Source organism: Dreissena polymorpha, chromosome 7, assembly GCF_020536995.1.
Source record: "Dreissena polymorpha isolate Duluth1 chromosome 7, UMN_Dpol_1.0, whole genome shotgun sequence".
Classification (NCBI taxonomy): Eukaryota; Metazoa; Mollusca; class Bivalvia; order Myida; family Dreissenidae; genus Dreissena; species Dreissena polymorpha.
This window is the reverse complement of record NC_068361.1, coordinates 78,492,931-78,506,071: the sequence shown is the minus strand read 5'-3', so window position 1 is coordinate 78,506,071 and position 13,141 is coordinate 78,492,931. Positions and strand designations below refer to the sequence as shown.

Sequence of the window (13,141 nt, the reverse complement as noted above, 5' to 3'; positions counted from 1 at the left end):
TTGATTCCTTTTTGTAAGTTGGTCAGAATGTTAATAATTCAAAACAAGCGTTTCCAAAATACAATGTGTTTCAAATTAAATTATGGTTTATATATAGAAGAATAGAACTTAGAAATACAGCATATCATCATTTTATCGTCATAGGATTTGGATGAAAGTTGTAATTTATGTAAGAATCTTTACATTATTCTGTATAATAACTGCATTTTGTTCTTATATAATTGCATCAATCTTATTTACAATTTTTAATGTAATCCATGTTATATCGAATCGAATTGTCTGCTACTTTTTGTGTTGTTGTTGTTGATTTGCGGCTTCATTTTGTTGATCGCTATGAGTGTTGACAAAACAATTCCAGTCCGGCAATCAAATTCTTTTGAAATATAAATAATATGACCAGGGCTGATATGATCATATAGGAATTATCCTACTTGTGATGTAAATTTAATACTTTTTATAGTAATAATCTATAATATGAACAATTATCATAAAATTGTTCTGACTGGCTTTGGATTTAAATAATTAATTGATTTGTGCCTACATTTAACTAACAACATTTACACAAAGTCTTTAAACAAATAAAAATCTGACTAATATATGTGATCTCAGGTTTGAAATTCAGGAGAATCATGGCCATCTTGTTTTCAACATACCAGCCTTTTGAGCTCCGTAGTAACACATACTGGGCTCGTTGCGTCTTTGAATCCTTCTTCTCTTGTTATTCCCAGAAGAGAGTTTCCAGTTGCACTTTTGCCATGGCCTTTTGGACCAACAAGAAGGATTCTTAGATCTGGATAAAATAAGGTTATGATGATATAATCTGCTTACTTACCTGATTTCCGGTAAAATAAAATAAGCTTTTTTGCAGGAATTCAAGAAACAAATCTCAATATGATATAATTTTGAAAAGAAAACGTGTTATACATAACCTGTGCATTTTATTTGTTTTGGTACTACAACTGCTTCTGGCCAGTCTGCAATAAATCAAAGATAAAACCAATTTAAATGCTATCATAACTTGAATACATAAGTGAGCTGTGCATGAGTGTACATCTGTGTCGCTTGGGCTTTTGATTGAATGATTTGCCCTTTTGTTTCAAAATAATTTCTGTCAAAACTGTGATATTTATACCTGAAACCGTGTTACATTGGTGTCAAAGACAACACGAAGTTTATTTTTAAAAATATGACATTGAATTGGTTGTATTGTTAAAAACAATAGTGCATAAAATCAAAGAGTTATTACTAGTGCCAGGAATGCTTTTTTGAACAATTTTTATTTGACAATCTTACCAGAAACCCTTCTAAGAGCATAAACATCCAACACAGACTAGTCTTTGTGAAAATGAGCTTGGAGAAAAGAATGTTGTGTGTCACTCCGTTAATCACTCCAGATTTTTTTTAATTAAAACACTTTGTTAAGCTTCTCAACATTCAACAAGTACTCATGCATGACGGTCAGTTGGCCAATTAGTACAACACCTAAAATTGCACTAAGTATAGAGTCTTCTTCCTGAGTGAAACTTTATAACTGGCATCAGATGCCCTGGTTTACTCTAGTTTTATTTTATGATTAACAGTTTCCAGGACTATGGGTTTTTTGTTACAAATATCATTAAGATTATTACCCGTTAAACCATTTCTAAATGAGCATTTGACCAAAGCTTCCATGTTAGGATGCCAGTCTCAGCATTAACCTGATCAATTTACTGAAACTAGTTAGACAGATTTTTGAAAATAGTTTGTTTCAGGCTCAATGAAGGATTCATCATTCTCAGTTTCACACTTAATCGATGACTCATAGGTTCCATCTTTGCCACCTTTTTTCATCCATGTTTTACTTTGTTTTTCAATGCAGTCATTTTGGGCATTTACATTCGAATTCACCACATGCAGTATTTTTTACACTGTATGAAGGTTTTCATTTGTGTAATACTTTGTTCAAAATGAAGTTACTATATTTGAGCTACCGAGAAATTTATTCAATAATACATATACATATATAATGTTTCATACAGCATTACACGTCTCTTTATTGATGAAAAATTACACCTCAAGGTCAAGTTGTTCTCAGTGATAAACCGAAATACTTCTACGCTATTTGAGAAACTCCGAATGTCGCGTGCCGTCTTAAAATGCCGCTTTTTGTTGGGCATTTTCGAGTATCGTGTAATTCGTAATATTTTATTTAAAGTAAAGTGTTTTCTTTCTGATTTCTAAATTGTATCAGACAGTATAAAGGCAAAACCAAATTAATAATACAATAGCCTAAAAGTGAGGTCATGTGAATCTGAAATAAAATAATGATATATCAAGGCTATGCTCTTAATTCACTTATAAACATTCTACTGATAAAATTTAAAAATCAAAAAGAATACACTTTAAGTGAAATAAAATATTGCGCAATACAAGATACTCGACAATGTCCAACGAAAAGCAGCATTTTAAGAGGTAAAGCGACATTCGAACATGTGAATAGTGTAGCGCGTATTATAATATGTACCAAAAAGTCCCTCCATAAGAGGCCCAACTTCATCCAAGTCGATAAACCTGACCGGATTGAACGTGTGAAGCGCTTTTTGCAAGCATGCCGCACTGAAATATATTTCTGACCGGCATTGCAGAGTTATTAGTACATACTTGTAGCGTCTCGATTTATTTCTTTGTACAATGATTGTTGAGTTCCATTCCATTAATCCAATATCTAGGAGTTCTACGACCGGCTGCAATAAATAGAAAAATCTTCAGTATAATTATGATTTGAATAATGAACAAATAATCGAAATTAAAGGGAATTTATTAATATGATTGTTATCAAATATAGTTAATTAAATAATAGTACAATATAAGTATTGATGCAAAGCATCAAAGGGCGTCGGGAATTTCAGTCTAAAAGGCACTCAATGAAGTTACATGGAACGATCTTTTTCTACTGTAAATATTAATATATTGGCCGATTATTTTAAACAAAATAGAAAAAGATACTGGTATAACCATTATCTATAATTTTGTGTTATAACCCCCAAATAACCATTATTTATGATGTTGTGTTATAACCCCCAAATAACCATTATCTATGGTTTTGTGTTGTAACCCCCAAATATTTCATAGTTCATTTTATTTACATTCGTTTCCTTTTTTTACTGGCATCCGTGTGCAGTTTTCATTAATGGAACAGAACTGTGTAGGTTTTAAAAAATCTGCTTCATCTTGTAGGCGTAATTTCATATGTTTCTCAACTTCAAGGGGAGATGATTCTGAACTTATTTTTACGTTGCTCATTTACGATAGAGGTTGAGTACTCATTGATATAAAAACACTGTAAAAGTTTGAAAAAAAATGAAAGAAAACTGTAAATTGCATAAAGAAGCTGCATTTCACAATACTTCGAAATTCCGTAAAAGATCATAATATATTTATTGCTCCGATATTCATCATTTTCAATAGGGTTCGAGTAATACTGATATAAAACACTTAACAAGTTGGGAAAGATTCAGACGAAAGTTGTGAAATCTTTCAAACAAGTGAAAATTGTTTATTTTGTCAAATTTAATAGAAAAAAATCTGGACTTATTGTCCCGATGTTTCTCATTTTAAATGAGGTAAAAATGCTTATTGATATGAAAACACTGTAAGTTTGGAAAGAATCTGATAAAAAATGTTGACATAATCACCTAGCAAGCAGTTTTTCTCTTTTATTTTTAAATTCAAAGAGACATAATTCTGGACTTATGGTCCGATATTGCTCATAAAGAGTTTGGGTTGGGTCCTCATTGATAAAAAAAACCTGTGCAAGTTTGGGAACAATCGGATGAAAATTTTGGACTTCGAACAACGATTTCAAACTTTCTCAAATTCTAAGGAAGATAACTATGGACGTAATGGTCGGATAATGCTTAAGGGCCCCTACCACCTGGATAGTAATACGTGTCGCGCTTCGCGCTCTATATGTGGTTCTTAAAAAAAACTCCGAGGAGTGCTTGACTCTAGGGAAACGGGTTGCTGGGACACAGCTCCTCATTGATAAGCAGCTGCTTTCTTTATCGCAACTCATTGTTACAATCAATAATACGTGTCGGGCTTCGCGCTCTATATGTGGTAGGGATAGTACTTAGGGCCTAGGATAGACAACCATAAAAATACATGGATAATAGATGTGTTGTTTGCATTTATTTGTTAATATAAAAACACGTGTATTTTTATAAGATATTTAAGTAATGTAAGAAATTTTAATTAACGTTGTCACCACGCGGCATCCATTAATTTTTATAAAAATATCCAATTGTAGTAAAATGGATTTTTAAATGTCAACATTTAATAAAGCTTTATTATATTTATTAACCTGACTGAAAAAAATTGTCAGCCGCCCGACTGTTCCGTTCGGGCCGGAACCCGGGATTGAACCGGGGGCCTTTAGATGGTTGTTGCGTAAACAAGTTCAGTCAAACGCTCTCCCAACTGAGCTATTCCGGCTGACATCATTTATGTACTGCTATTTGGTGAAGTTGTGTATAGCGATCGTTATTATATGTCTATTAATAAACTAATACATTGTACGTTATCGTACCACTACGCCTTCTAATAAACTTGCTTGCGCGATAGGTCGTCAAATATCGTATCACATTGATTCTCCACTGATTAAGCAAATTAGAAAAACCACAAAATAAATATATTTTGATTATGTTTTGTTGTTAAACAAAACCAGAAAGTTTCGCGTATTTGCCCAGCCCCTGTGATCTTTCCCCTGTGATCAGTTGTGGACCAGTTATTAATTTAAACAATTAGCTTTGCATTATTGGCATTAAATGTTGTAATAAATGTAATAGGCACAAATGCAGTACTTATTTACACTAATTTACACAAAAAATCACCACTATGCAAGATATTCTTAAAACAAAAATATATACATTGATCCTTAAAATTACTTCTCCCATAAGCGAAAAAAATGCATTACATACTAGTCGCCGCCCTCCAGAGCGACGCCAATGATAAAAATGCAAATCTGTAGAAAATCACGACTCTTTTAATTGTAATATTGAACAACTGTTATGAACATTGCAGGTGCGGCTCCCTAGGCTAAATGAAACTCGTGTTTACACAATAGTCTCAATTATGTTATCATTAAAAATTAATCGACATTTGTTTTAGTCACTCAATTATATTCAGAAAATTCCTTGAAAACGAATGTCACTACATTGAAAGGACAGCATCTGAGCAGCAACGTGCTATTAAACCCTCTACACATGAAAGGCAGATTAACTAGCCGCGAAACAATTAATGGGTATTTTGCGCAACGTGTCATTAATGCGCCAACATCAACTTGACATTTACCTTATTATTAACAGAGTAAAATAACGTTATCTTTTTTAAGGAATGGAGCTATATCCATTATTTTTTTAACTGCGCTATCATTCATGCTGGTGTACCACGTGCATGAACAAAACCGATATTGAATATATGACACAATTTACCAATGTTGTTCATGGTATAATGGAGAATAATGTTTGAAATCCGTTGATAATCATAGCTGATTCTAAATAAAGATAGTAAACATATTGCTATTTATACTCAATATTTTAAGATACCTGTATATAATCATGTATAGTGCGGCAACAAGTAGACTTTAACCGATAGCTTAATGTTAACATCGCTATGTCAATAAGTTTGCAAGCTCAAGACTCGACTTTAGCTAGTCTGTTTAACTTGTATTTACATATTGAAGTTAATTTAAAGATAGCGCGAATGTTTTATGTGTGTGATTTATGAAAAAAATCCGCTTTTCAACAAGTTTGCCCCTTAAAGATATCTGTTTGTACATCGAACTTCTTTAACCAATTTGACCGAGAGAATATTATACTGAATAATCAATGAGCAATCCTATTGCTGAGACTAGTTTGTTAGTTTGTGAGTGTCTAATTATAAAATCGTCTCTCTATTGTTGTTGATATGCATGTACATATATTAATATACACATATTATTATCTATTGTATACATTAATGATGTAAATACTTGTTGTAAATGTGTTAAGCTCTCCATGAATGGAGGAAATAAAGAATCTATCTATCTATATAATTTAACATTATTCTGTATAGTTTTTCATAAGAAAACTTCAATAAAAAATACATATGATAAAAAAAAATCAATAGCTTAACTCGAGCCTGTGAGATTCGGTTTACGAGCCCTTTATTGATCCTCTGAATCATTACAGTGTGTGGCTACTATTTCGCCGCTCTACATATGTAGTGACTCTACGAAACTAAATGTTGGCATTCATAACTTCGTTTTTTTCGTGTTGTCCTTAAGGACAATATCGAAGGATGGGCGTAGAATGTTTACGGCAAGGTTATATATATCGTATAATTATAATGTAAACACATATCATATACTGGTTGACATACAATAGCAAAAACATACAGGGGTTATTCAAACTGAAATTCTAACATTTTACCGGACACAAAAATAAAACAATAACTAAATTATTTTTTTTATATTTTATCTTTGATTTTTGTGATATTTGAATTCATAATGTAGTTGATGCTGTTGTGTTGACATTGCATTGCAAATGATTCCCCCCGACGAACTCAATGAGCAGCTATATCTCTTACTTTTAGTATTTCTTAATTGACTAATGTCTAATGCAGTAATTCCATTATTGTACACGTGTTCATATATTTTTTAGGTATGTATAACAAGGAGAAGAAAAAGATGAAATGTTTCACTTATCAAAACTGAGTCGAACACCCTCCGGAAAATTCCATTAACTATTTCGTCATGTTCTTCGCTTGATTGGAGGAGAGATACCGTTGTTTGTCTGGGTGACAAAATATCGCAGTAAATCAGGTTATTGATAACTTTGTCTTTTTTGTATTCCAATTCTTGATACACAAAAATTTGAACAACAACAATGTTTTGATCGTTATCCATGTTACAAATTAACTGTCTGTATAGCAAAATAACACATGCACGAAAATAGAACACAGAGGATAATCAAACTAAAAAGCGTATCTAGTTATTTAAATTATTTTACTATTAAACATTTTCCAGTATAAATGGCGAATGTAATTGAAAAATACTAATTATTCACATGTGGTTTAAAACCGAAATGAACAGTTTTCTATTCACAAACATGCGAAATTGAATAAAAGATAGTCCGACCCGAAAACAATTTAAAACCAGTTTAAACTCTTCTTATCGACATTATCAGTTATATGCTTCAATCTAAATTGTTACTTGTGCGATAATATTCTGACGATATCTTGGCGATGAGTGCAGTGGTAAAATGCTTACGATAATTCTTAAATTGTTTTCTGTACAATTTAATGATTAAAATAATCGTATTCATCATCTGAATATGTTAGTTAAGCATAACTCTACTAATATAGTAGCCTTTTTTGAAAAAAAAAATCCTCAAAATGTTGCAGAAGATTTAAATCTTAACGCGATCTACCGATATGCGATACTTAGCTTTAAGAACTAAATTAACATTGACAGAAGAAAATGTAGATATATGTTTAACTTTTTTTGTAAATTACAAAAAAAAAAAAAATGTAAAGATTACATCCGAAAAAAAAACATTCTGTCCGACTGTATGCTTACGATAACTCTTAAGTGATTGTCATTAACGTTTCAGATTTATTCATGTGAACGTTTGTTGGGTATTAGTGTATCTTGTCTACTACATGTGTTTTCTGTCTCACTGTTGGTCGGATGTTACCTTGTTATAAAGAAAGGATAACATGGTATAATAAGATTTATCTCGTGCTTGTGCAGTTGAGTTAAAACTGCATTTTGGCTCATTAAGAAACAATGTGTTTGTGAAACACTATGTCCCCCATATATTTGACCTTACACCTTGACCTTTGACCTTTAAAAATGACCTTGACCTTACACCGCTCAAAATGTGCAGCTTCATGAGATACAAATGCATGCAAAATATCAAGTTGCTATTTGCAATATTGCAAAATTGGACCTTGAAAGATAACCTTGACCTTTCACCACTCAAAATGTGCAGCTCCATGACATACACATTCATGCCAAATATCAAGTTGGTATCGTCAATATTGCGAAAGTTATGGCAAATGTTAAAGTTTGACGCAAACCAACCAACAAACAAACAAACCAACAGACAGGGCAAAAACAATATGTCCCCCAGTACAAAATGGAAGACATAAAAATCCACTTCAATTTTACATAAATGTATAAATCACGCTTAAACTGCAAATTAATAGTAATCTGTATATGCATTTATCGCGATTTGATTGTTACGCGTTCTAAGTATTGTAACTGAATTGTAATTACTAAAATGGATCCGAAAACTCAAGCCCTCATTTGGAAAGGATCTGCCTTAATAATTAACCCATTTAAAACATATGTGTATGTATATAATGCATTTCTCTATAATGAAAACGATTAAAATGGTGCAATAATTTGATTTCGTTTAAATTAAATGTTTGTGAAGAAATGATAATTCTCCAGGTTGAATGTTGTGTTCTGATAAGAATTGATTATATTCGTATTTACAAATCGCATGCACGTTATGCTGTCTTAATAATGTATCGTGTTGTTATGAGAGTTGAAGTGAATAATGTACCGAGATTAATGTGTTAGAGACCCAACGTATAACGATTTTCATCCCTAAATCAGAACGAGGTTAGCTTTTTTATATCCCATTATCTATTTCGCGTGTCGTTCTTTGAGCAGCAAGAAGGTATACAGCTGTTTATTTGTTAAATGCATTTCATCTCAACCCAGAAAATTGAAAATTTACATGTCATTTCCCAAGGTAGCTTATTGGTTACTTTTAGGAAAACTCTGAATCAGTTTGGCACAAGAAACGTGTCATGTGTAAAGACCTTAGTTTCTTCGATGTGCTTAGTTTGGTCAAATCGCTTGTATTGCATTATTCCACGCGTATATCTCACCAGTCTAGAAGCTATCACCTCGGAGTTTAGTCGTAACACCATAGCCCCTTTCAGCACAACGTTATTTATAACACTTTAAAAATGGCAAATATGTTTGATTGTTGCAGAACATATTTTCATGGGGCAAGTGCATAGTTCATATGATTGCTTTGAACAGGTATATTATTTTATTTTGAAATCTTCACAATCAGCTGACATAAGCGAGTGTTGCCGGAAGGTTTCCGTATGGTTCTATCGTGGACGGTGATCCTTAAAATACAAACAATACTAACAATACACACAATACAAAATACAATTTAGCAAAAAACATAGTGAAAATACTAAAACATAGTTACCTGTAATATATTTATTAATGGTAACAAATATCATTAATATACAACAAAGAGATGTATACTCTTTGAATGTAAAGAATCGAATGACTTTAGCAATCATACGATTCACGAGATCGACATTAAACATATCAGTGCACGGGAAAAGGGATGAGTGATCTGAGTATTAGACAAATTATAAACGTGCAACTGTATGGATTAGATGAGCTGAACCTATCTAACCTAGAGCAAAACGACCTTAACGAATAAATCGAGTACTAGTAAACAACTAATCAACGAGTACAATAAGTATTAAAATAACTACCGTTATAAACTCATAGACAAGTCGTGATTTACATTTAAAGTTAACGATATTTAGAAATTGGTACAACAATAAAACAACACAACACAAAATAGTTATATATTTTATAATTAATACGATCTGTAACATATTACCGTCCTCCGATTTTGATGTCGTCCTCGACATATGCTTCAATTAAATTTTAAACAAAACTCGCGCAATTATCAGTAATACATTATGAACGCGTTAAATCGTCTAAAGAGGATCTCTAACATTCGAAACGTCGAAAAACGCAACTCCGATCATATTAAAAACAGACAACTGTAGACAATAATGCATATTTAACGTGTAATTATAGCACACACATAATATACACTAGCATACTTAATAATGAATAAAACATCATGAATATACACCTTGTAATTTATTTAAAACAAATAAATATGTATAACATATTTTCACGATTTAATGGAGATAATAGACTTTACACTAGGTCATCTCCAGTGCGCATCCACGCTGGGGTTGTTGTTGCGCGCTTTGTTTTGCGCGGTAACAACCCTGGTTCTCCAGGCTTTCGCTTGTGTGGTGGAACGTACACCGACTTCGATCGACCATTACACCTCAACGTACTGCGTGCTGACGCCTGGTCCAAACGCGATCTATCGGATTCTGCATCTGATGTTTTGTGCGTGTTTGTCGTCTCCGATTCGGACGGAGTTCGTAGACTCCGATTCGGATGTAGACGTTACGTATAGCGGCAGTTGGCGGATTGGTAATAATTGGTTCCGGTGAACTGTCTTGATGATATTCTTATCACTTTCGTGCTGGATCCGGAACATCGGAATCGACGGGTCAGGTTGGCCGATCACAGTATATGCATGTTCTGCCCATATATCGGCGATTTTGTGAGTTCCTTTTAACCCGTAATTGCGAAGTAGGACTCTGTCGCCCACGTGAATAACAGTTTCACGTACTTTTCTGTCATACTGTTGTTTTGCTTTCTTTCCACGTTCTTGCGATACACGACTGGCTGTTTTATAAGCATCCCCTAAGTGTTGTTTGAGCTCTTTAACATATGTTGACGGTACTGAGCCTCCAACACCTTGTCGTTTCAAACCCAGTACTGCATCGATCGTAAGTCGAGGGGCGCGTCAAAACATTAACTCATATGGTGAGTAGCCAGTGCACTCATTCCGAGTCACGTTATTCGCATGTACCAGTGCTGGTACTGCAGATTTCCAGTCTGCCTTTTTTCATTGTCCAGTGTGCGCAACATCTGTAACAGTGTACCGTTGAATCGTTCGCACTGACCATTGCCCTGCGGATGGTAAGCAGTCGTGCGCGTTTTCTTTATACTTGTTATCGCACAAAGCGTTCTGATCACGCGCGACATAAAGTTCTGACCGCGATCGCTGTGCAATTTCTCAGGAAACCCGTAATGTACGAAATAGTTGTCGAACAGAGCTTTGGCCGTGGTGCGAGCTGTTTGATTCCTTATTGGAATAGCTTGAGCATATCTCGTAAAATGATCAGTGATTACGAGTATATTCTCATAACCTCCCTTTGATGCTTCCAGTGAAAGAAAGTCAACACACACAAGTTGCATAGGTGCCGTCGAGGTTATATTTACTAGACCCGTGGCAAAAGTAGGGGCAGTTTTACTCCAAATACATCTGTCGCATTCTCGTATCCATTTCGTTATGTCACTTGACATTCCAGGCCAATAAAATCTTTCGCTGAATAGAGATATAGTCCTATCTCGACCCTGGTGTCCCATATCATCATGCAATGCTTTAAAAACATGCAATCTGGCCGATTCTGGCAAAACAACCTGTGGTACGGTTTGTTCATGTAATGTTGTTTTATGCATTAGAATCCCGTTATCAATGAATAGATACTTCAGCACGCGGACATACTTTTTAACTTTCGTCGGAAGTTGACGGACGTTACTCTGATTAGGTCGCCAGTTCAGAACAATAAGTGTATTGACCTGTGAAATTGTTGGGTCCGCATTTTGGCCGTTTATCCAGTCGTCGGATTTCAGAACTTCCGGTGTGTTGCATGCATCGTTGACATTGGTCTGAGCGACAAGAGGGCTTGAATGTATAGGGGTTGAATGTGTTACCAGGACAGCTTGTACAACATCCGGATCCAACCTAGAAAGGACATCGGCCTCGATATTCGATTTTCCGGAACTGTAATGTATTTTGAAGTCGTAGTTAGCTAGTGCGGCGACCCATCTATGACCGCATGCGTCTAGTTTGGCAGAACTTTGAACAAATGTCAGTGGATTATTGTCCGTGTAGACCTCAAATGGGATACCATACAAGTAATCATGGAATTTATCGGTGATTGCCCATTTAAGAGCAAGAAACTCCAGCTTACTTGCATGATAATTCCTCTCTGATGGTTTTAGACTGCGGCTTGAAAAGGCAACCACTCTCTTCACGCCGTCGTGTTCTTGATACAACACTGCACTAAGACCGTGCGAAGATGCGTCCGTATGCAACTTAAACGGTTTCGAATAATCGGCATACGCCAGAACTGGGGCTGTTGACAATTGGTGAACTAGAGTATCGAAAGCAATCTGTTGTGCTTCACCCCATGTAAATTTTTTCTTTGCAATTGACTGGTTTCCGGATGTGCCGATCAGGAAGTCGTTGAGGGGCCGGGCTATCTGGGAAAAGTTTTTAAGAAACTTTCGAAAATAACCGGCGAATCCTAAAAAACTTCGAACCTCTTTGATATATGTCGGTATTTTCCATTTAAGTATCGCTTCGATCTTACTTGGGTCGGTTTTGATACCGTCTTTTGACACCAAATGACCTTGATATATCACTTCCGGTTTCATAAATTCACACTTGGAGGCTTTTAGTTTGAGCTTATGGTCTTTTAAACGTTTTAAAACTGCTTTAAGTCTTTGAACAGCCTCTGAAAAATCATGACTGAAAACAATGATGTCATCAAGGTATATGAGGCATTCTTTTAGGTTTAATTCGCCCATACAGCGCTCCATTAATCGTTGGAATGTAGCCGGGGCATTGCAGAGGCCGAATGGCATCCGGTTACATTGAAGGAAGCCTTAACTGCCTACTTGGAAAGCGTTTTTTTTCTTTGTCTTCTTCCGCCATCTCTACTTGCCAGTACCCCGCCTTCAAGTCAAGTTTAGTGAAGTAACGGGAACCGGAAAGGAGCTGAATGGTGTCGTCAATGCGGCGAATGGCATACGCATCCTTGTGGGTACGGCTATTCAGCTTCCTGTAATCAATGCAGAAGCGTATAGTTCCGTCTTTATTCCGTCTTTCTTCTGGACAATGACCTCGTTGGATGAGTACGGGCTGGATGATGGCTGAATAGCGCCGATGTCCAACATTTCCTGCACATGCTCACGAACATCATTTATGAGTCCAGGCGGTACGCGCCTGTAAGGTTCTTTAAATGGTTCGTTATCACTTAGCCGTATTTTGTGGCGAACGAGATCGGTATTACCCAGATCTAACGACCCTGACGAAAAAAAATCCCTTATTTCAAACAACATGGATTTGAGTTGCTCTTGTTGTTCCGGTATTAAATATTTAATATCAATTTTCAGACTTTCGCAGAACCTATC

General features: G+C 35.0%; 1 protein-coding gene across 3 annotated transcripts in view; it reads right to left on the bottom strand.

Annotated features, from left to right (window-relative positions):
• Nucleotides 1-7,158, bottom strand: part of LOC127838408 (uncharacterized) — a 58,282-nt gene extending 51,124 nt beyond the window's left edge. For 2 of the 3 annotated variants that reach the window (XM_052366136.1, XM_052366137.1), the window contains exons 1-4: nt 6,726-7,158; nt 2,504-2,724; nt 930-974; nt 654-790 (exon numbers count right to left, since the gene is read on the bottom strand). In XM_052366136.1, coding sequence (XP_052222096.1) covers nt 654-790; nt 930-974; nt 2,504-2,724; nt 6,726-6,925 — 603 coding nt within the window. In that variant the 5' untranslated portion in view covers nt 6,926-7,158. Of the gene's footprint in view, nt 1-653; nt 791-929; nt 975-2,503; nt 2,725-6,720 lie in introns of all 3 variants that reach the window. The other variant, XM_052366138.1, reaches the window with a different exon arrangement.
• Between the last annotated feature and the right edge of the window lie 5,983 nt (nt 7,159-13,141).